At 39.0% G+C, this 25,255-nt stretch overlaps 1 protein-coding gene across 2 annotated transcripts; it reads left to right on the top strand.

The window, feature by feature from the left end:
* Nucleotides 1-1,611: 1,611 nt before the first annotated feature.
* LOC117389475 (interleukin-1 receptor-like 2) lies at nucleotides 1,612-21,829 on the top strand. 2 transcript variants are annotated; one of them, XM_033987158.2, is made up of 11 exons: nucleotides 1,612-1,741; nucleotides 6,189-6,417; nucleotides 8,901-9,078; nucleotides 9,473-9,647; nucleotides 9,745-9,807; nucleotides 12,315-12,441; nucleotides 12,854-12,993; nucleotides 14,579-14,725; nucleotides 15,131-15,295; nucleotides 17,092-17,277; nucleotides 21,319-21,829. In XM_033987158.2, exons 1-11 carry the CDS (start codon nucleotides 1,666-1,668, stop codon nucleotides 21,540-21,542), a joined length of 1,710 nt encoding a protein of 569 aa, XP_033843049.1. In that variant the 5' UTR covers nucleotides 1,612-1,665; the 3' UTR covers nucleotides 21,543-21,829. The 2 variants fall into 2 exon arrangements, with proteins under 2 accessions (XP_033843049.1, XP_055086767.1); XM_055230792.1 differs by lacking the exon at nucleotides 6,189-6,417 and having other exon boundaries at nucleotides 1,618-1,741.
* The last annotated feature ends 3,426 nt before the right edge of the window (nucleotides 21,830-25,255 follow it).

Genomic DNA, 25,255 nt, shown 5'->3' with positions numbered 1-25,255 from the left:
TCTGAATGAAGGTTGACACTTTACTAATGATTTTCAGATCACACACAGAGGCAGAACCTAAATGTTCTTCTACAGACAACCTGAGGGGGTTATTCACATCACATGTTTGCTTGTTTTTTATTTTGCCTTTTGTGGAAAAAAATAAATCGATAAATCAATGTATAACAGGTTAGACTAAGTCATTCTATTTAGCCTAAGACGTTTTTTTAAATGTACTTATTTTGGTGAAGTTTATAATTTTACTTCCTGGTTGGACATTGGCAACATGTCAGGAAAGCCCATGGATCTCTTAATAATAATAATAATAATAATAATGATAATATTAATTATAAGGGAAAGCGAGAGGTAAAAGGTTGAAAGTGTGCGGACAGAGCATGGGACACAGTCACTACAGAGTCACTACAGACGCTGTCACCTCTGCTCTGAGCTGCTCTGTGCACACGTTTTATGACACGTAAATGCGCGGGCAGGAAATAATATTCCTCTGCATGACGTCATCCACAGCGTTGGGCTTCAGTCAAATGAAGCTCGAGGCGCGTGGCCACAGGGACGAAACAGGAGCTGAAAGACAGAGCCAGAAGCGCGAACATGATCACTTCCTATTTGAAATGCGGCGGCTCGTGCTATGTCCATTTATATAAACAGCCTGTGCCTTAAACACAGCCCTGCGTTAGAACAATGAGCTCACTCTCACCTCTCACAGATGTAACTTAAAACCACCACTTTCCTGAAGAAAAGTCTTGTATTTCCCTGAAGCGGAGTAAGTCCAGAACATTTTCCTCCACAAAAATATTCCACTAATGCGGGCTCCTCTTCAACCTGAGAGAAAAAGAGAGAGACAATATTACTCAACAATACACAAGCGCTTATACAATCTACTGGGGTAAAACTAATGCACCCAAGTTTTCCTCCTGGGAAAAAATCAGCACAGACACTTTAATAATGTAAAATGAACTGAACATTTTGGTAAAATATAATACAACTTACTGAAGTTAGTGTTCAAATGAAATAATTGCTGGGTTTCAGGTGGCATCACAATATTCTATAGTCTAATAATATTTAATACAGACGGAGGGTAGATAAAATGAATATTGTTAAAATGCAGATTTTTGATGTAATACAGTGAGTTCTTGGTCTAGTCTATAATCTTTTGCCAATGATGACAAAGTACAATATAATTAATAGAGAAAACTGTCTCTTGTCCCATCTAAGCGTACACCATCACATGCTACGATCTGAAAACCACCAATATAATAAAACACACTATTTCTATTTCTATTGTTATTGGACTATAATACCCAAGAGAATATTGAATAATTTCCTTCCAATATAAGGATAAGTCAAATGAAAGTAAAAGTATTTAGGATAGGCAATTTGCTCAACATACACAACTTAACATATAACTAACTTGGATAAATATGTTTGATACTAGAACACAACAATAGCTCACATTTCGGACTTTCCCACATGATTAAGAGCCATTGGACGGGACAGGAACAGGTCTGGCTCAGTTCTGGGTTTTTTAGAGGGCGGGATCTACTCTGTCACTTCCCCTTTCCAGATCTAAGTCACCCTCTTTGTTTCTAAACCCTGACCTCTTTCACTCAATCTGTTTCTGTCAAAAACAACATGGCGCCTGTCGGAGCGTTATGTACCTGACCACTCATGTCTCTGTGTCCTAACATGTGGCTGTGGACCTGTCTGTTACCTGTTCTGCTGCTCTCACACACCCAGGCTCACAGTGAGTACTTCAGCTACAACACAACACTACAACACTCACTACAACACTACAACACAACACTACAACACAACACTACAACACTCAATACTGCTAGCGTACACTGCCACTCAAAGTGAGACACACTTTTTCATTTGTGTTATTCATTTCTTATGAATGACACCTATAGAACGTAGCAAAAAAAACAAAACAAACCTTAACATATTATACATTTAAAAAATAAATAATAATAATAATAAGAGCGGCTCTTTACTTTGAACCCTTTCACTTGTTTCATTTCTTGACTCTTTTCCCTGTGCGTTGGTCCAAACATGAATTGTCAAGGGCCAGTGATTTATCTGTGAACCGCGGAGCCACATGCGGCTCTTTCATCCTTACACTGCGGATTCGCGTGGTTTAAGAAAATAAATCAGTATTTAATTGAAGTGTATTTTATTTGTGTTCGCTTTTTTAATTGTAGTTTAAATTGAAACATTATTGGGATCTTGAAATATTAAAATAAAATAATATTTAATTATTTTTTCTCGCTTAAAATAAGCGTCACACTCGCGGAACTATGTTAAAACAAACCCCGCTCACACCTCAGACACAGACAGTCCTGCGTAAACATCCAGCCTGGATCTGCAGAGGTTCAGGAGCAGAAGTCTCTGTAGCACACTATACAAACAAACAACAACAAAAACATGCAATGAGAGGAACTTTTGACTGGTAGTGTATATCAGATAAACAAAAACGTAAACAAGGACTTGTTTTGTGGCTTTCTCAAAGTTTGAAAACATGATGAATGTGCATGTGTCATATAGTTTATTTCAGTGTTCTATTTTACCCAAATAAAAATGTGAATATTCATAGTGGCGGTCTCCGCTGAAGGTGGGCGGACAGTATTATATGGTTAAAAGCCGTGAAGTGCAGTGGTTCTCAAATAGTGGGGCGCGTCCCCCTGGGGGGGCGCGTGTGACTCCGCGTGTGACACTGTAGATACTGTAGACAGCGCGCACACAGCAAAGAGCAGGAGAGAGCGAACAGATCGTGACACAGAGCAGTGAACAAGAGACACTTTTGCTAAAGAGACACTATGGAAAACATTTTAACAGGAATGAAAAGAAAGGCGGAGATAGACGGAGGTAATGAGACGAACGAAAGTCACACGAAAAGTAAGACGAGGAAGTCTGATGAAGAGTATTTAGCACTTGGCTTCACCGTGACTCTTGTGGGACACGAGGACAGACCGGTGTCTGCTGTGTCTGAAAATGTTGTCAGCGGACAATGTGAAGCCAAATAAGTTAAGGCGCCACCTCATTACACCTCAGTCACGCTGAGAAGACGCTGGAGTTTTTTCAGCGTAAACGTGCTGAATATTAACAACAATCATCCGCTTTGTGAATGTCACAGCGAGCACTGTCAGCATCATAAGGTGGCGTACCAAACTGCTAAATTGCTTGTTTTAATTTGATATTTATTTAATTTGAATGTATTATTTTGATATTTATTTAATTTTTAATGTATTCATTTGATGTTGATTTAATTTTATTTTTTATTTGATATTTAATTACATTATATTTTATTTTTTCAGTATCAAATGGTTCAATCAGTTGTTCCAACAATATGTATAGTTCAAATAAGGATAAAAAAAATAATAATAGTAATAATTATTTAATAATAATCGCGAGGGGGGGGGTGCAACATTTTTTCTTCTTTATAGGGGGGCATGATAAAAAATAATTGAGAAGCACTGTCTTAGGGTAATGAGCGACCTTTACGTACAGTCAGGTCAGTGGGTGTCACAACAGCAGCTCTTGTGGTTCAGTATGTGCTAGTTTGACTTCCTGACTCATCATCTCCAGCTCACCCCTTCCTCTGGCGGTCTGAAATTCTGTCAGCTTAGCATAACACAAGCACTTTTAATGGGTATTTGTAATTTGCAACAAAGAATTTACCACCTTGAGAATGCCTGATCTTGAAGCCGAGCAGGTTCAGGCCTGGTTAGTACTTTGATGGGAGACACTGGGAATTCCAGGTGCTGAAGTGGGTGCATACGCTTGTTGTCGCTGGGCAAGACACTTCACCCATCTTTCCTCCAGTGTCCATGTACACTGTTGAGTCTGAGCAAACGTTCAATAGTGTAACAGCACTGACTGATATGACCCAATGAGATAACAGCACTGATCGAAACCAATGTAACAGCACTGACCAATATAGACCAAGTGCCCTTTTCGATCTTGTTGCCTCTCTCTCTGTAATTTCTGCTCTGAGGCTTGTTTTCATGATTTGGTCCTTTCTAGTGCTTTCCCACCAACCAAGAAAAATGCGCATCAAAGTCAAGTGATTTACATCTTAACCCTATGTAAAGGCGCACTGACGCATGTGTAAAAGTTCTGCATCGCCAATTAAATGAATTGGGTGATGCGATTTCTGCACTTTGAGTGAATCGAGCGGTGTGATAGTGCAAATCAAACATTGACGAGTGAATGAAGCGGAGAATTCGCCAGAGTTGAAGAATTTGAACTTTCTACATCTATTCACATCGTGTCAACCAATCAGGGACCATGTTTTTAAAGTGACATATGGTTTATAACATTGATATTGTCATGTGAATAGTATGGTTTGCAGGTGTGAAATAAATCATCAAGCAAGTTTTTTTTTCTTTTTATGTCCAGCTGAGATTGGGTGTCGCACTCTGATTGGCGTGGGTTGTCTCATTTTACAATAGGTGAGACAGCATCACAACGCAAAGCCAGGGTTGGTTGTTTCACATAACAAAAAACATTTCATCTTAAATCAGGTGTGTCTAAACTATGTCCCAGGGTCAAAATGCGACCTTCAGACCAATTTTTGTTGATCCTCGGGGCTCCTGGTGTATTGACCCAAATGTTATGTTTTTACTGAAAATTTTTATTCTACCCCCTAACTTCTATAACATCACTTTGTATCACTATGCAATTTTGTTACAAGTCTTATATGTCTGAATGACCATCTGAAGTGACACCTGGTTAGTGGCCCTCCGCTACAAAAATGTGGCCCTTAATGAAAAAAAGTTTGGACACCCTTGACTTAAATAATCCATTTCAAAGCAGGAAATTAACTCTCAGGCAAAAAAACAAAGAAAACATCCACACACTGACCTGTATCTGATTCCGTTCATTCATGCTCAGATTTAGCATGCCACATGTAGAGACACTCCTTAGTTTCCATGTAGCACACCGGCGAAAAACACCTTAATTTCCTGTTTTTTTTTAATGACATCTCATGGCCACAGGCATTGGCCTAAAGATCTCAAATTTGAATCACTAATACGTGAAGCCGGCTTGAATATAATAATATGACTATGGAGCACATGAAAAGTGTACACTATAGCACCTCAACCACAGATTTTTAGACATTAATTAGTTAAAATTAATTTATGAATCCTCAGAAAATTAATTTATGAAAAAAACAATGAGGTCGGTCATATTCTGCCACCATTTTGACATGTTTATATGAAACCTATCTAGTCCTAGGTTTTTGATCCAAAAGAGCTCACACTCCGCATGTCACATCTCAAGATGTTGAAAATCAATAATTACATTAATTTTTCTTTACATGTAACATGCCATAAAAAATGTAATACTTTGATACCTTCCCATTGCCACATGCATCAGCCTACAGAGCTAAAATTTTAACCAGCAGTGCAAAATCAAAGGGTTTTTAGATCCGAGTAATTGGCACATAACCAGTGCTGACTATAGCGCCCCCTACAATAAACATTAAAAGTCCAAAATGATCATATTACATGCAAAAAGTTAAATGACTTTGACCAACATCATATTATACTGGACATCCCACATCTATTTACAGACAATTACTTTATACAAATCTATTGAAAATTGACATAAACATTGTGTAGGTCCCTCCAATCTAAAAAGTACACTATGGCTTTATTATGCACAGGGTTTCTGGTTCAAAGCCGTGGACCCCACCAGTATAATGAGAATTACGTATGTAACCATGGTTCTATGAATCAGAGATGCAAAGTGAAAATTGGCAGTATTTAGGTCACTCCAGTCAAAAAAGTCAATTATACCATCGGAACCTCATGTATTATGCATGAGTTTGCTGGTTTGCACTGCTCCTTTAGATATTATTTAGTTAGTCTAATTTTTGTGTCTATCCTTTGAAAACTCTTACTTCAGTAGCCCTGTTGACAAATGTTTTACTCTTGCTTTAGTCATTTCTTGAATCACCACACTGTACTTCTACTTAAGTAATGTTATTTTGAAGTAACATTACTTTTATTTGAGTAAACTTTTTGGCTACTCTAAATAATTATCAGATTGTGGCGTGCATGTAAATATAGCTAGTGATATATGAAGATGATATAATAAAAAATAGAATGAATGTAAAGATAAAAATGAAAGTCCTGAAAGTTGTCAGTTCATTCTGTCAGTTTCAGATGTTTCACTGTCTCTTTCAGACCAACACAGGGCGCCAAAGACCTTCCACGTGAGTGAGGGGCAACTGTTCATTTTGCCGTGCAGTCCGGCAGGTCAACAACGAAACGTGAGCTGGAGTCGAGAGGGTCAGAAGCTGGACCAGGAGGGACAGAGGCTGATAGGAAGCCTGGGTGTGGAAGTTCAGGAGGGGCGACTCTGGTTCAAACCTGTACAGAGCAGACACAGCGGAGTGTACACCTGCCACTACAGGTTAGAACATCCATAATTGCATTTACACACTTCTGAAAACTCATTTTAGAGTGCCACACATATCAATCTGGTATTAACTAGTTTTTTACACTTCTGGCAATGCCATTCATCCATCCATTCTCTTCCGCTTATCCGAGGCCAGTCGCGGGGGGCAGCAGTCTAAGCAGGGACTCCCAGACTTCCCTCACCCCGGACACGTCCTCCAGCTCCTCCGGTGGGACCCCAAGGCGTTCCCAGTCCATCTGAGAGACATAGTCCCTCCAGTGTGTCCTGGGTCTTCCCCGGGGCCTCCTCCCGGTGGGACATGCCCAGAACACCTCCCTAGGGAGGCGTCCAGGAGGCATCCTGAGCAGATGCTCGAGCCACCTCAACTGGCTCCTCTCGACATGTAGGAGAGGCTCTACTCCGAGCTCCTCCCGTGTGACTGAGCTCCTCACCCTAAGGGTTCGCCCGGCCACCCTACAGAGGAAACCCGTTTCGGCCGCTTGTATCCGCGATCTCGTCCTTTCGGTCATTACCCAGAGCTCATGACCATAGGTGAGGGTAGGAATGGAGATTGACCGGTAAATCGAGAGCTTTGCCTTTCAACTCAACTCAGCTCCTTCTTTACCACAATGGACCTATACAGTGACCGCATCACTGCAGACGCTGCACCAATCCGCCTGCCAATCTTACGCTCCATCTCAACCCTGTTCAAAATTTATAAAAAATGTATATAAAATTTATTTTATTTTTTTACAGATACAGTGGTCCCTCGCTATATCGCGGTTCACCTTTCGCTGACTCGCTTTGTGGATTTTTTTTGGGTGCAATTTTACATGTTTTTTTTTACAGCATATGAATGTGCATTGTGTCCTGCGTCCTGATTGGCTAAGGGACTGTACACCATTAGGATTGTCATTTTTTTTCTATTTGCTAAATTCCATAATAATAATAAGGATAGTGAGAAATGTTGTGGGGTTTTTTTTGTTTTTTTTTAGATATTTTTAAGACTTTCTTCAAAGTCATGCATTTAAACTATTTGGGAAAACCTAGATGATGATGTCATGTCTTTGGAAACTTCTGATATGGTGGTGATAGGTAAAATTTGAGTTAATTAGAGACACACCTGAAACACACAGCTTCTTTGTGTAAGATCATAGGCAAGTCAAAAGAAATCAGCCAAGATATCAGGAAGAGAACTGTGGAGTTGCACAAGTCCGGTTCACCCTAATCATCCAGATACCGGAAGATGCCACATTCATCTTTTCAAACAATTATACACAAGTATAAACACCATGTGAATGTCCAGCCATCAACCTGCTCAGGAAGAAGGTGGGTTCTGTGCATATCAAACCAAGAACAAAAGTAAAGGACCTTGTGAAGATGCTGGTTCATTCCATTTATTTATTTGTTTTGAGCAGATTAGTGAACACATGTATCCAGATCCAAGCTTAAAAGGGAGTGGGAAGAAGAATTCTTATTAAATCCTACCCCTAGCTTCCATTAGAACATAACTTAAATGCTTTATATATAACACCATTCCCACTGTGAAATATGGGGGTGGAAGCTTCATGTTGTGGGGTTGTTTTTCTACAGGAGGGACTGGTGCACTTCACTAAATAGATGACATCATGAAGAAAGAACATTATGTTGAAATACTAAAGCAACATGTCAAGCTAGGAAGTTAAAGCTTGTCCGCAAATGGGTCTTCCAAATGGACAAAGATACTGGCATACTGTCGAACTGGTTACAAACTGGTTACAAAGTACAAAGTCACAAAGCTCTCATCTCAACCCTGTTCAAAATTTATGGAAAATGACATGTGCGAGTAAGGCAGCCTACAAACTTGGATCAGTTACACAAGTTCTGTGAGGAGGAATGGGCCAATATTCCTCATAACTATTGTGAGAAGCTTGTGGATGGATATCCAAAACGTTTGACCCAAGTCATAGATTTTAAAGAAAATGGTACCAAATACTAATGCAATGTATGTAAACCTATGTATGACTTTGGAGAAAGTAATGAAAAAATGTCTAAAAAATCATTTTCTCTTATTATTCTGGTATTTAGCAAATAGAAATAATTTTGGTAATCCTAATTGATCTAAAACAGGAAAAGTTTAGTATGATTTCATGTCAGACAGTGAGAAAAAAATCTTCTGGTTTCAAATGTATGTAGCACAGAAAAAGGTAAAAAACTGTACATAAAAAATATATATATTTTATATTCAAATCCTCATAGTAGCCACCCTTTGCTTTGCCATATATCTTACATACCGAAGATATCAAATATAGATATATAGATAGATATGACATTAAAATATCAGGTTTAACATGTTGTTGATAATCCAACATTGAGTTAGATGTACCCCCATCAATGATTTTATTCACTAAATTCCAAATGGTGAAATAAATCTTAACAGTGGATGAACACTGTGCAATGCACGTGTTATGTGTTGTAGGAACATTGAAGTCATAGGCCTGCTTTGTGTGTGTACACAGGTCCCAGACTGGCGAGCACCAGGCACAGATGGAGCTCTCCGTGTCCAGAGAGAAGTGCCCGTTTGCGGATGAGCACAGAACTCAGCACCAGGGAGTGACCGGGATGCTCCCATGTAAACTGCAACACCACTACAAGTTCTACAACCTCAGCAGCACCAGACCCGTGCGGTGGATGAAGGTACATCTCAAGCTCTGCACAGGGTCCCAAACCAGGCCCATTTCAGCCCTTGTCCAGTATAATGATCAGGACTGGCAACAATGGGCATCCCTGTCAGAGTGAAAAGGACAAACCCCAGTTCAGTACACTGACTGGTATGGGACTATTAAATGTGACGTCACAGTCAGTTTGTTTCATAGGTTGTTCTGTTGGACTAGCATTCAACTGAACCCAGAAGGAGCCACGGCAAGTGTGGCTACATCATCATTTAACATAGGATACACCATAAGTGGAGTCAGCAACACAACTGTGACAGCTCTGACATAATATCTTGTCGCAAGCATAAGTTTTCCGGAAAAATTGCAATCGCAATTAGATTCATTATTCAACTGGAGTAATGTGTGTGTGTTTGCAGGACTGTGCTCCTCTGCACAGAGCTGGGGCCCCTGTGAGGGTGGACGAGTGGGGGTACTTGTGGCTGCAAGAGGCCTCCTCACAGGACACTGGGACATATACCTGCTTCTTAGACCTCAGTGTAGAGGGACAGAACTACAGCGCTGCCTGGAGTATGGAGGTGACAGTAACCGATGGTATGGTCCTTCAGAGGTACTCATCACTTTGTTACTGAACAAATGTTGCTCTGTACTTTAAATGTACTTTTTATTTCCACATGCTTGCTATTTATAGAAACAGTGTATGTCGATCCTACTGTGGTCTACCCTCAGGATCAGGTGCTTCCAGTGAAACTAGGTATGGTGTTTAATTAAACTTTTTCCAGTTTTGTTGATTTCAGGGTACATCAATATCTGGGACTGTCTTGTTTTGTTTTTCTAACACTTTTTATATACACTTCATTTCCTATAGATTTTACAGTTATCACTCACAAAAACTGTACTATTTCTGCAAATTGCTGTAAATTATATTTACACGTGATATATACAGTTATTCAATGATTTGAAGTACTGTATACAGTAAATAATTGCTCTGTAGGTTACAACAGAACTTTGTAACCTACAGTAACCTTGTAAGTGGGCCCCATATGGGATATGTCTGGGCAGTTTGGGCTTCACATGGGCACAGCTGTGAGTGGGAAAACCCAAGTGGCACAATATGGGCCCCACAATATGTGCCCTGCATGTGATGGAACCAGGCTAAAAGGACATGGGTTGTGAGTGGGCAAAATGTATGTGGGCTCCACTGATGTAGCACCCACAAATAGCTTGGGCTGTGTGTGGGAGAATTCTGTCATGCTTAAAAATCAACACTATATTGCCATTTCTACAAATTATTATATTTTATATTACAAAATAAAGGTATAATTTTATAATTAAAACAATTTTAATCAAACAGTCAGCAGTCAAATGAACAGTTTTGAAGATTTTACTCTAGCCTTCAGTCTTTAGATTTGTAGGTTTTAATAAGCTAAATGGCTAAAGCTAACATTTAACTGGCAACAGTCATGACAAAGCACAGTCTATGTGACAAAGCAGAAAATTTAACTCCGTTCTGATATCAAAGCTGTCACTTGAGAGATATGTAGTTCCCAAGTCAGGCCGATATTGAGCAGTCTTAAAATGTTTATAACACAACTGTGCGACAGTGAAAGTCTGTTCTCTTTCCTGGTGATTCATACTGTTCATATGGGACTCACAAAAGTCCCATCTGGGCAACATTAGAGTCTACGTGGGGCAAACCTATGTGTGGCCGAAATAGGCTTTTAAAAAAGGCAAACATTTGTTAAAAAACAATAAAATGTATTCTAAAACCCAGCAATGCCACCTAGACTTAGGAGCCTAGAACCCAAATTTAAAACCACAAGTTAAAACCAACGTGTGAGCAGTGAATTAAAAATCAACAGATTAAAAATTTACAGTAAATTTATTACAATAAAATGCTAATATCACAACAAAATTCACTATTAAATCCAGTCTACCTAAAATGCTAGATTTTTAAATAAAATAATAATAAAAACAAAAGAAAAAAAGAAAAATTTGCAAGGAGTGAATTGATTGTCCCTCCTGGAACAGAGGGGGGTTCAAATAGCCTACCGAGTCTGGACGGCTGTTGAGAGCCATCAAGTTCCAGTTGTACACATCCGTAGAGTGGGGAACACTCCTCCTGTCGCAATGTCATAAAATGCAAATAAAATAAACACACAAATATTAGACCATATTCTCACACATGGAGAGCCCACATGTGGGCAAGCCCACATAGAACTTGTAGACAAACCCACTTAGGATCCATATAGGAAATATAGAAATATTAATTGTTAAACTCATAAAGAATCACATGCATTTCAACACATTTACAGGCCAAAATTGCGGCTTTAGATGTGTGTATTTATAAGACCATGGTGACAGGATAGTTGGATAAGTTATTTGAAAAAAATGCAGTCTTTTTTTGCTAAATGTGAACAAATGTGTTATTGCTTGCTATTTATTATTTAATAAAACAAACAAATAAAAAAATGTGGTTGTGTAAAAAAAGCCCATATAGAGCTGATATGGAGCTAAAATAAAAACCCACCTGAGGCCCATTTAGTGCCCACAGAGGCCCCACTGTTGTATAAAGTGTATTAAGTTGGTTGTATGGGTTATACCTGGGTTGCCCCATCCCATACAGGCCCCATGTGGACCAACCCATGTAGGACCTACATGAAACCCATGGACAAACCCAAACCCCTTGGGAAGCCCATGTAAGCCCATGTAAGCCCATGTAGTGTCCACATGGGCCTCACTATGTAATGTTGGCTGGGGTGTAAAAGCTTGTACTGTATAACTATATACTGTAGAAACTACATCAGTTTTACAGATATATCCATCTTTAAAGCTTGGAGCCCTTGAACACGGTTAGGAACAATGGTGGCTTGGATCTCCACAGTCCAGGCTCCATGTCCAGGGCTCTGCTAAATGAGACACTGACATCACACAAACATAACTCATGTTTTCTTAGTAAATAAAATCTAAATCATATCTCAAATTGTACGTTTAATTGTAAGAACAATATCATGGATTTACATAATGATTCATAGTAATTCTGACATTCCTCACTGTTTTTGAAAGAAAAATCCAAACTTATGATCCAGAAATGTTACATTTTCTTTTTGTTATTATTTGCTGTGCCATATTAGTCTTATATCTTAATGTCTATGTGTATGAATTGTCCTGTAGCATTAAATATGCCCCTGTCCTCTATCTGAGATTTTGACAGAGAATTGTAAAATTCTGTCCTCTCTTGTTTCACCTGTTGTCCTGTAGGTGACAGTGTGGAGCTGCAATGCAGGGCAGACCTGGGCTACAGTAAGGATGACCACACATTTATGTACTGGCTCCTGAACCATACCCACACCGATGACCACCCCGGGCTCTCTGACTCCTGGCACTAGTGAGGCTCTCCACAGATCAGTAATATGTTCGAGATATTAGAGCTATAGTTTTATTAGTAGGATGATGTACCATTATATCATTACCCATCTAGCCAGAACCACATGCTTTGACAAAACTTTCCATAGCAAAACAAAAATTCTATTCTGTCAACTGGACAATCAGGGAAATCATGATTTGTTTTTCTGTCAAAACAAGCTAGTGGATTACGAGTAGAAAAAACAAAAACAACATAAAGGACTGAGAAATAGATATACAGTATGTGTGGGACATTTGTATGGTAACGTGTGTGTCAGTGTACAGGACGCATGTATAGTAACGCATGTGTGTCAGTGTGCAGGATGTATGCATAATAATGTGCTTGTGTGTGTCAGCGTCCTTTACATATGCATGGTAACGTGTGTGTGTGACAGCGTGCAGGAGGGCTGGCGTGTCCATGGCGTGTCCACTCTGCTCATCTCTCAGGTTCACCCGGGCCTCCTCAACGTGTCCATCATGTGCTGTGTGAACAACCCCGTGGGAGAGGACCACGGCCAGCTCTGGCTCACACAAGGTGAGTGTTTTTTGGGTCAAGGAGTGGACAGTTTGAATTCACTGGTGTAATTGCACTGTATAATTTATTCTTGCAAATTAAGTGCTACAGATGGAAACTACCTGTTTAGCTATAGGCTAATAAGTTAATAATAAGTTTAATGCTATATTGTGTACCATTCCAAGTAAAGCAACAACATCTTAATGGAGGCAAGCAGATAGCAAATCTGCACTAAAACATTTATTTTGATCAATAAATCTAAACTGGTTGTGGATGCTTTTGTAATATTTGGGTTGTAGACTGAAACCAGCTCAGATTAATGAACTGGAGGAGATCATCTGTAAACTATGATTTACAAAATAAATCAAATTTATCTCACGCTCATTGATTCTGCAGTAATCCACAATGTTTTTCAGCCCTTGGTGATATTTTTTTTCCTTGATTTTTTTCCAATATGGCGGGCCATGTGTGTTTCCAATTGGCTAATCCACCTGTCAATCATGGCCATTTGAAAACTGGAAGATTCACCGGTGACCAGACTCACATCTTCATGAAGTATTGAAGAAGTGTGTTTTCTGGATCCCAACCAACCATCAGACAGAAATGACTAATTTCTAGTCTGATTCAGAACATACTGTATTTCATTTCCACAACCATCAAGATTTAGAGAGAAATCATTGTGGAAAACATTGACTTGTGTTAATGTGAATTCTGTACTCCAAAGGGCACCAGTACAGTCAAGCTAATACCAACATCGAAAACTCTATGCATCCTGTGGTTTATATATTATACGTATTGTGGTTTAAAATAACTTAATTCACCGTTAAAGAGTTACATTAATACAATTTTGTCACAAAAGAAAATTGAATTTTGTCTACTAGACAAGAGTGTTTAAGAGTGGATACATTTTCTCATTCATCCAAGAGGATTCTTTGGTTCTTTTGCGATGGAGCCAACTTGAACGAGTGAGGGATTACACAATATTGTATAAAATATAACTTAATAATAAATAAATAGCAAGAGCAGAGCAAATAAATAATACTTTGAGTAGAATTTCCATGCATACTTTTTAGCTTTACTTTTATGAAATGTAATTGAGTACATTATTAGACATTTGACTGCACAAGTAACTAGTTACAAATCCTCACGTTGCTGCAATAGAGTAGATTTGGGGTAGTTGTACTTTTTTTTAAATCATAGAAGTTAGTGATTCAGTTGAAATCCACGTCTGTCTCTGCTCTTTTCTGTATCGACAATCACACGTAACAGTATCTCCTGCTCTGATTGGACAGAGCTCAGAGAATATGCAGACTGTGGTTTAAAATGACTAAATGCACTTTTACACTTTTTACTGATTGTTTTGCATAAAAGAGTAGTATTTTTATGCATACTTTTTACTTTCACTTATGTACAAATTTGGCAACGGTGCTTCTAATTAGTACAAGCCAAGTAACTGTACTTTTACTTTAGTTCATTTTTCCACCACTGCTTTTACTTGACTGCAAATTTTTACAGCTCTTTGCATCACTGCTGATTATTTTAGTTTGCAGATTTTTTGCCATAGGAGTATTGCCTCCACATAGCTAACACAGCATGTGTGTTACAGCGGACACCAGTGCATTCCACCGGTCTCTGGGGTGGAGCCTGGGCCTAAGCTTGGCTCTGCTACTCCTGGTTGCCTCTGTATACTACTGCAGGGTGGAGCTGCTGCTGCTCCACCGAGATCTGAGGGGGCGCTGTAGCAAACATTACGGTAAGATCACCACCACCAGGCAATTCTCAAGAAGCCCCTCTCCAGCTAAATAGTTTCTTATTTTTCAAGATAACTGTGAGAAAGTGATATTATTGTCAGGAGTTTAGTCTGGTTCTTTTCTCCAAATATTAGCATGACTGGCTCAGGTCTCTACCACTGAGCATGAAAAATGACCTCTGCAAAGGGTTGAATTGTGTATTTATTTACTTTTCCGAGAGATAGCGCACAAATAACATTTGGTCTAAAAGCTAATAAAAACACACAAAAAAAATCAAAATCATCAAATCAGCGCTAATTGTTTTGAAGGTTTTGGACTTTTTTGGACTGGTTTTGGCCCTTTTTTTTGTAAATTTGCTTTAATATGATCTCAGTTATAGTAATAATATCTTTTGACTTACCCTGCAGTTGCTGATGAGAAGTTGTATGATGGTATAGTGACCTGTTTGCACCCTTCCGGCCTGGTCCCCTCTGAGCTGGACCCCTTCTGCCTGCAGCTCTTGCCCCAGCGCCTGGAGACCCAGTGGGGCTACAAGCTGTACATCCCTGGCAGGGACAATTGCCCTGGAGAAGGTGACTGGTACACGCATTACAACACTATTTACAACAGCCTCATTTTCACTGGCTTTGGAGTGGATTAGTATGGCCAGCAAGTGTCTCCACCGTCTAAAGTAAACCAAACCACCCCGTTTGATGTGTCCTTTGGGAGCTAGTACCTGGAGGGTATATATCTGTATGTATTAAAAACATAGCATGGGCACGTTTCCGGCTCCATCCGCTCTGGGTCTATTTGATGTTCTATTGAAAAACTGTCACCCCTTTCTCTGTAACTGCTGCTGTCAGGTTTGTTGTTCTGACCTTAAAATATTAGTATTAACCCACTCTACATAATCCTGGGGTTTTTATTTCACTATTTAAAATCAATATATGAACTGTGTTGCCTTTAAGGCAATTGGTTTCTTTGATAAATAAGTTCATATGTTTTAAAATGTATTAAAACATTAAAAAGGGTTCTATAATAATTTACAAGTATTTTGCATAAGTATTTCATGATTATTTGTGGTTCGGGTTAAATATTTCAAAATAATTTTACTTCCGGTTTTACAGCGTTTTAACAGCAGTTAAAATAACTGGATAGGGTATTGCTAGCTAAAAGCTATCTCGAGTTGGATTAGTGGCCCCTCATATAAAGCAACAAAACGTCCTCTGTGGTCCCGGTTCTTCTCCAATGCTTTAGCTCAGTTTACATGAACACTACAGTAACAGACAAATCAGGTGCCTTCTTTTCCCGAGGTCACTCCCGCTAGCTTAAGCAACGGATGTGATTGACAGCGTTGCTAAGCGCCCACTCCCTGCAAAACCAGCAGTGAGGGCGGGAAAGAATGTTACCTTCAACCGTTGCTATGATACTTGCAGTCGGATTTCCAAATATGAAACTCTGCTCCATATTCCTATAACCGCTAGCCTCAATGAGCTTCATGGCTAGAGCTGAAAGCCATGGGTGACACATTTCCTTTGTCCACTTCTTTATACAGTCAGTAGCAAAGGTGGGTTAAAACATCCAAACAAGATGATTGGATAAGAGAGAACGTAGACTCAAGATCGCAAAAGGTAAATAATAATAATAATAATTTAAAAATAATAATTAATTATTATTCTGATTTTGTGATAAACCATTGTATTTCCACTGATAGCAACTTGTATGTTGAGGAGACATGTTAGCAAAACAAAGCTAGCACGTTAGCAACAGCGCTTTCCTGTTCATCGATGTACACCACTCAAATATAAAGATGCAAAATGCATTACATACAGAAAGTTTAAAACATGGTAGAGTCATAGAGAAATGAAAGAAATACAGAAAAAGGTGACAATAAACCAGAAGTAGTTTAGTGTTTCCACTAGCTTTAGCCATGTTTAACAGTGCCATAAACTTGAAACTACTAAACACTGAGATGATCAAATCAGGCAGTATTTAATTCCCTTTTTAGAATGCTTGAAAGAACACATATGATGCATTCTTATGGCTTTAATCCTCATGCTTTTGGTCACCTTGGATTAGTACTTTACATTTTCTAATTTAAAGCAACGTCTACAATCGTTGGTGCACCTTGTGCTGTCAACAACCAGAATGAACATGAAAATAAACAATTGAAGTCCTTATCCCCTTCTAAATGCTATGCTAATAGAGCCATACTTTCTTTGTGAACACAATTTAAACGGCAGAATCTCTTTTTATTTGAATAATCAATCGGCAGGATATGTCTTTAGTCCACCAATAATTTCTACACCACACACAGATTATCACTGGTATCATGACTATATATCTCCAGTTTGAGTTTACTAGAGTGCATACCTGTGTGTTATTATAGCGGTGCACGACGCCCTCTCAGACGCAGTGAAGAGGAGTCGCAGGCTGCTCCTGCTGCTGTGTGCCTCCAGTCCACAGGGGGCGGTGCAGCCATCTGACGAGCTCCAGCCGCTGTGCTACGAGCAGAGAGTGGGACTATATGACGCACTGATGCTCAAGGAGCTACACATCATCCTCATCGAGATAGGTATACAACTCTTTACTATTACTATTTACTACTACGGCTGTTATTACTACTACTACTATTACTAATACTGCCACTACTGTTACTACAACCATGCAACACACTGATGCACAAAGGGCTGCGCGTCATCCTCACTAAGATGTGTATACAACTCATTACTATTATTACTAGTACGGCTACTACTACTACTTCTACTGCCTTTATTTCTAATACTACTACTACTACTGTTACTGCTATGGTAACACTGATACTGATATGAGATCGGTATAAAACTCTTTACTATTACTATTGTTACGACTACTATTGCTTATACTGCCACTCATACTGCTGTACAAATGTACAAAGAGCTGCGAGTCATCCTCATGAAGAACTTTTATCTTTACCATTACTACTACTACTAACACTGCTGCTACTGTTACTACTACTGCAACACACTGATGCACAAAGAGGTGTGCATCATCCTCTCGATAATGGTATACAGCACTTTGCTATTACCAATTACTACTACCAATGTACTGTTAATCCTTTGATTATATTACAGAAATCAGCATTGAAACTCATCCATAAAGTTGGATTTTTAGAACACACCCATAATCTCTTTACTTAATATTAAATACATTAATAATTTTATTTTACACATTCAACAATTTACTACCAAGTCATTTACAAAGTTTGTTTAAAATGAAAGAGAGAACTTAAAATTTAAGAGGGTAGGGAAATTACAAATGCCCAATGATCGAACTAGCCATAAAGGTTTTTGTGTCTATATGTGGTATAAAACTCTGAAACAACCTGGACCCACATTTCAATTCATTCGAAGTTGTTATTTAAACATATAGTCTGGTCACAGTATATATAGAGAGGCTCTTAATATTATAACAACACTCTGTTCTGCAATGCTAGTTTATGCTTGTTGTTTTTCTTACCATTGCTGGTATGTGCTGTCCTTTACCATGGCTACTATTGTTAATTTCCCTGCTATTTTAGGGATCCTTTTTATTATTGCACATTGATGATAGTTAGGTTACCAAAAGACATTTACTCATTGTCCTCACATATAAAATAGTCCATATGATTTGATGTAAAATGTCTGAAGAATGCAAAAGAATGTAACCTGATGCATGCCAGATTGATATCTGTGTCACTCTGAATTGAGATCTACACATTATCAATCTGGGATGGCTCTCATTGAAAATGAATGGAAAACACGAAAAATCATGACAATTATTTGAATCTGACTGTACAACACAACAGCAGAGTAAAAATAAAAAACTTTTGTTATATCCAGCCTGTACAGCCTGTAATGCCGCTAAAATAGGACTATCAGCATCGCAATGTTAGTTTTGGTTCGCTTGAGCGCTTTGCCTTTGGCTTCCATGCAAACCTCATTGTTTTGCATGCTCTGTGATTGGCGCGCCAACCGCCTGTCAGGCCATATCGCACCAGCAGGAGTATGCCATGATGGTGGTTAAAAGAATGCTCATTATGTTAAATTAGAAGATCACCATGGGATTATACTTTTTTTTCTTCTCACTTTGGGCAGAAGTAAAGATAAGCGTGCATATTACTTGCATGTTTTTTGTTGTTCTTGTTTCTGTTGGTATGATCACATTGTTGTCAACATGGATGTTACTATGTTACTACTACTACAACTACTATTACTAGTGCTGCTACTGTTACTACTACTATTACTACTGCAACGCACTCATGCACAAGGAGCATCCTCCTCATCTTCATTAAGATCAGATTGGCAGTAAATTTAATATTGTTTAAATGTGGCGAGTTCTAGGATCGAGTTACTAATAGAGATCATTGGTTCATATTGGATATTTCACAGGAAAGTACAATGTCATCAATAGGAAAAAAATGTCTCTTGCTTTCCTCTGGTAGCATGACATCACTGCATTCTAGGAACTGAAAACCACGAATAGTCATGTGTTTCAATCTATGGCAACAGCCTTCTGTGGTTATAGCAACTGAGCAATTCAAATACAAATATATCTTTTGAATGGGGAAAGGGCCTCACCGGGTTCTCACAAAGTGAGGATAAACAATTCCTTCCTCAAATGAGGAAGGAATTGTTTGTCTGAAATCCAAGAATAGACACGCACTTCATAAGGCCAAAAAGCTAACAAAATCATAATCATGAGTCACCTTCACGTTTGTGTTCTCTAATCAGTAGAATTTGGAGATACATCTGTACTGAGCCATTAGACCATTTACACACCTCCCTTTCCCCCCTCATCTTCCTCGCTTTCCCTCTCTCCCCACCACATGCATGTTCCCAGTAGGGCCCAGTAACAAAGGTTGCACTGGGGACCATGAACATTTATCTTAAGCCACTGTTTTTATTTGTACTTTTTGCTAAAATAATCTTAAGGAAACTGATAATGTTAAAGAAAACTTCCGTAGTTCTGTGAATTCTATAGATCTGTGGTTAGATGTTGCCGACCATAGATAGAGCTGACCCCAGAGAAATGTTAAAAAATTCCACCGTAATCCTTTGCCTGGAAAATCAAGAATGATATCTCTGCATTTTTTTACAGCTTGATATCAGTCTGGTTCCCATGTCCTTCATTTCGTCTCAAGCGTGGTCAAACCTGATTGTACGATCAGATTTTTTCTTAAGTGACACATGTGAAACGAGGGAGCTCATTGGTCACCTATGATTTACAAGTAAAATCAAATTTCTCTCACCTCAGATTAACAGAGTTTAGTGCTTTGCACGCTGATTCCTCAGAAATCCACAATGTTTTTCAGCCCCTTATATATTTTTTCCATAGTTTTTTTGAGATGACCATGCCTGTCCCTGATTGGCTAATCCACCTGTCAATCATGCTCATTTAAAAAACGGGGAGATTCACCACTGACCAGACTCACATCTTTATAAAGTATTTAAGAAGTGTGTATTCTGGATCCCAGCCAACCGTAATCCCCTTCTCTGCATCGTCAGAACATTGTTAGCATTATTTCTATGTGGTGAGCATGGGCAGACTTAAACACTCAATACCACCAAAGTGTTCACGTCTCCATGTCCTGTGCTGATGGTTAAAGAGGGGGTGTTATGTAAAATTGAGTCTTTGGAGCTTTCTACCATGTTATAACATGGTAGAAAGCCGAGAGAGAGCCGAGCGGGGGTAGTCCAAGGAGCGGGAGACGAGGAGGTGAAGACAAGGGATTGACTGTCAGGAGTCAGGAGCAGGACCAGAGACCAGGAGCAGGGATGAGCGAGAGAGCAGGAATGTGGACACGCGGACGATCTGGCCCCGAGCGTCTGGTCCGAGATGGTCCTGGAAACAGGGTGAAGACGAGTACACGATCTGGCCCCGAATGTCTGGTTTCAGCTCCTTTTATCCACGGCAGGAGGTGGTGATTGCACTGATGAGTTCCAGGTGCGCGCAGGAAGAGCCAAGAGCTCAGCCCAGATCTGGCAGGTGAGGGAGGGAAAGAGCAGGACAGGAGGAAAACTAGGAGCGGAATCCATGGATCGTGAGAAGTAATTTTGCAATCTATTTGCATACTCCTTATGGTTAGCTGTAAGATTCTGTCCAAGCCTATGTCACCCATGCTCCTGCACAACTATTTTTATAGCGCTTTGAAGGGGGAGTGGCACGGAGCAGAAAGGAAGGGAGGAGAAACAATACAAAGGCGCTTTAACAAACAATACCATTATCAACATTAAATATTATATTATGTTACATATTTTAGGTCACCATGTTGCCTTTGATTGTTTTGAAAATGCTATATTCGCAGAAACAATATATTATTAAAATGTTTAATAATTACTTTGTTTAGTTTAGTCTTTATTTAAAGGGGAAATGCACAGACATTAAGCTCATAAAAATCATTATTATAGTTAGATTATAGTTAAACAGCTAGTTTCCATATGCAGTCCCTCTGAGTACCACCTCCCCTGGCTCTCTGCGTCACATTGATTTTGCATACTACCCCTCTTCAAAGAGTTTATTAAGGAATATACTTCATACATAGGCTAGTTTACATGTAAAGTGTGGTCACTAAAATACTCTCTACTGTTCCCTGCAGGTGGACCAGTGGACTACAGTCGTCTGCCCAAGTCTGTGCAGTACCTGAAGAGGACACAGGGGGCACTGCTGTGGAGACCTGCACCCAGAGGCAGACTCGGCTTCCTGCGCTCAGAGAGGAGCTTCTGGAACAGGCTCCACTACTATATGCCCCAGGTGCCATCAGGGAAGAGCCAGCTGGGGCCCAAAGCCTTCAGTCCAGCTTCCAGTGTTGTAGTGTGTTAGTCGAGTCCCCCTCAAGTCACAAAGGACTACTTGAGGTTGAGGTTTGAGTTCAATGCAGTCGTTCTCAAACTTTTCATACCAAGTACCACCAAAGAAAAGATTTGGCTTTTCTTTTTCTTTTCTTTTTTTATCCTTTTTATTCTTTTACAAAAAACAAAACAAAACAAAAAAACAGTACAGTACAGTACAAAACACAACAGGTCTTGTCAAGAGATAGAAACATGCAAAGAAGACAAAGATACAGACAAGAGAGTCATAAACAAACATGGTACATGCCATAAGGCAAGAAACAGGAATAAAATAATCATCCGAGCTTGGGGTGGGTTGGGGGGGTGGCCTGGGGACTTAAAATGAGCTAATGTTTTATAATTGAGCAGGTAAAATGAGTGAGTGAGTAAGTATAGTTATTAGTTATGAAGTTAAAACTAGTTTTAACATTCAGTTTCTCTCCCTCCTCTTCCCCCTCTTCTCTCTCCCTCCTCCATTCTTCCTTTTTCCCTTCTTCTTTGAATGAATAATTGGGTAACCTTCCCCACATCATTTCTTTTCTGCCCTATACTCAAGCTAATACTATTTGTGTGTGTGAAGGGTAAGTGCGTTAAAAGAAGGGCCTTTTCTCTTATCTGACCTGCCAGCCTGTATTTGAGTCTACAATTATTCCCTACTCTCTTATTGTGGTGCATTAAAAACACAGAAAAGGATGGGGGGCAAAGTTAATGTTTCAGCAGTATCTGCTTTTGTGGTATCAATACCATCAATATCAGCAGCATCATCAGCAACTGAAATTAAAATTGAAATTATAATCGAGGGAGAAGGGAGAGGGGGAACTACTATGGATAATAATAAAATGTACTATTACAGGAAAAAAAACTAAAAAGGGAGAGGAGAAAAGTATAGAGGTGATGCGTCTGAATATAGTAATGATAGTAATTATTTTAAGTTAAAGTATGAGAGAAAAACGTTCCGCATTTTGAAAAAAAAAAAAAAGATTTGGCTTTTCCAAATCTAATCTAGGGCTAAACCAGGTCTAAAAGTGGACTACACTTTCCACTATAGTTAAAAATAAATGATCCAAAGGAGGACAAAAATGAATAATGAACTCTAGGTTAGGCAAACCTACACACGGAAGAGCTGTCCACGTAACACCTGTAAGAGCTTGCATATCACCAGTGGTACATGCATCATAGTTTGAGAAACATCGCTCTAGTCCAACTTGACTCAACAACACACAAAAACATTTGGTTCCAATCTAATAACTTTAGACATAGTCCCTCCAGCATGTCCTGGGTCTTCCCAGGAGTCTCCTTCCCAGGAGTCTCCTTCCGGTGGGACATCTGGAACAGATGCCCAAGTCACCTCCTCTCCATGTGGAGGAGCAGTGACTCTACTTCGAGCTCCTCCCATGTGACTGAGCTCCTCACCCTATCTCTAAGAGATAAGCCCCCAGCCACCCTTGCGGAGGAAACTCTTTTCGACTGCTTGTATCCGCAGTTGTCCTTTCGGTCATTACCCAAAGCTCATGATCATATATGAGAGTACTAACGTAGATTGACCAATAAATCGAGAGCTTTGCCTTTCAACTCAGTTCCTGCTTTACCATAACAGTCCAATACAGCGACCACATCATTGCAGGTACTGCACCGATCTGCCTGTTAATCCCACACTCCATCCTTCCCTCACTCATGAAAAAGACCCTGAGATACTTGAACTCTGCCACTTGAGGCAAGGACTCTTCACTTGCCGAGAGAGGGCACTACCTTTTTACCTCACAGGACTGCATAAAATGTTAGATGTAACAAACACGAAGCTAGGAAATCAAACAATGAAACAGTCATTGGTCAATAACAGGCAGATTAACCAACATTCACTGGAAACTAGCAAATGGAGAACTGTCCCAGATCACCTCCCCTTCTTCTTTGCAAGGAAAGAAAAACAAAAACAAAAAAAGAAGCCTCAAGGAGAACCACAGTGAAGTAAACCAGGTCTGAACCATATCGTACTTAATTTTGTGAAAAATAAAAAATGCCCAAACAACAACCTGTAATAACATGTAACTGAAATGAAACACAGTGTAACGACCTGTAATAACACATAACCCGCTGTGTAACAACCCTTAAAAACATTCAGCTCATTTAATGTACTGTGAAACAACCAATAATAAGAGACGAGACCAAGTTTTTAAACAAAACTAAAATGTAACAACCAGTAATAACATATAACTCAAATGTAAGTAACAATTACAATCTAAATCTTTTCTCATGGAAAATTAAGCACATAAGCCAAAACATAGTGAAATATGTGTACATTTTTCCTCAGTATTATCAACTTTTAAGTGTTGTTGATATGCCATGAATCTTGTTATTTATGCACACATTACTGTTTATCTGTTATCTTCTACAGAGCTCAGATAAAACAGTTTACTTCCTGCAGCACTGGAAGAAGGGTCTGTTCATATCCTGTACATACTTCAAAATGCAGTGTGATATATGTTGCTGAAAAAAAATATTGTATGAAAACTAAAACTAAAAGTCAATACTCTAATACAGCTGATTAATTTAAACTGTTCAGAAGGGATGAGTGGAGACTATCCAAGCTTCCAAAGAAACAACAGCCTATAATTTAAATATATTCCTTTTCAATCACAGAAAATAGACATGAATAAATCCAAATGAGTGAACAGAATACTACCTACTTAACAAAACAAAATATCTATCAGGAAGCTTATTAGCTGTGAAGGGGGAGAAGCAGTTGTAAGTTGTTGTATTATGAATAAACATTATTTTTATGACGAATATTTATATATATATATATTTAATTATTTTTCATTAAAACATCTCTTCTCATTAACTGTATTTCATTTATTTTGGTGTCAAAAATAAGACCATGGTGAGCTTGATAACAGTTCATTTGGAGTTCAGTGGAGAGCAGATCCTATGCTTGATATACAGTAATGGACAGGTCACTAAAATTTCCTGGTGGCACGTTGAGCATTCAGCCACCAACAAAAAGGTGAGCAGTTCACAAGCAGGTGACGCCACTGGCCAGATCTGTGGAGAGACAAGCCTGCTCATAGTGCATGTTTTAAAACAATAATAACAGCTGTAATTTGATAAATGCAAGTTACAAAAATATAATGTGGGACATTCCAGGCAAATCAATATTATCTCCATAGAGACAAGCGGGTGGCGTGCCCTCGGTAAGAAACGTTATGCACCATATTAAATGAAGTGATTTAAAATAAAGTGAATAATTTGAAGTGATTCATAATAATGATAATGAATGAATGAATGTACTTTCTACTTGTCAGCTAGATTAATTCTGCAGACTGTGGGCAGAAGTATCGGTTTGGCCAAATTGCACAACAAAAGGCAGGATGCAGATGAATGGATGAGGCTGAGCGACGTGTGTAAGGTCTATTATGTTTTCTTATACAGGCATTTATCTACAATGAGCACGCCGTAAAGCTGATGATTAAAGAAATGGGAAATTGAAGTTAGTCTTAAAGTATTAAACTATTGACGAACAATCTACAAACAGAATCAGAAGACTTTTATTGCCATTGTCAGTGATAAAGTGCAACATAAAAACACTGAATAAATACAAATAAGGGCATGCATAAAGTAAAAAAAAGATATGCTTAAAAATAAAATAAAATACTTAGAGGTAGATATATACAACAACATCAGAAGAACAACAGTGCAAACATGGCTTAT

The sequence above is a fragment of the Periophthalmus magnuspinnatus genome, chromosome 21 (genome assembly GCF_009829125.3).
Source record: "Periophthalmus magnuspinnatus isolate fPerMag1 chromosome 21, fPerMag1.2.pri, whole genome shotgun sequence".
Lineage (NCBI taxonomy): Eukaryota > Metazoa > Chordata > Actinopteri > Gobiiformes > Gobiidae > Periophthalmus > Periophthalmus magnuspinnatus.
This window is presented reverse-complemented; position numbering and strand designations above follow the sequence as displayed.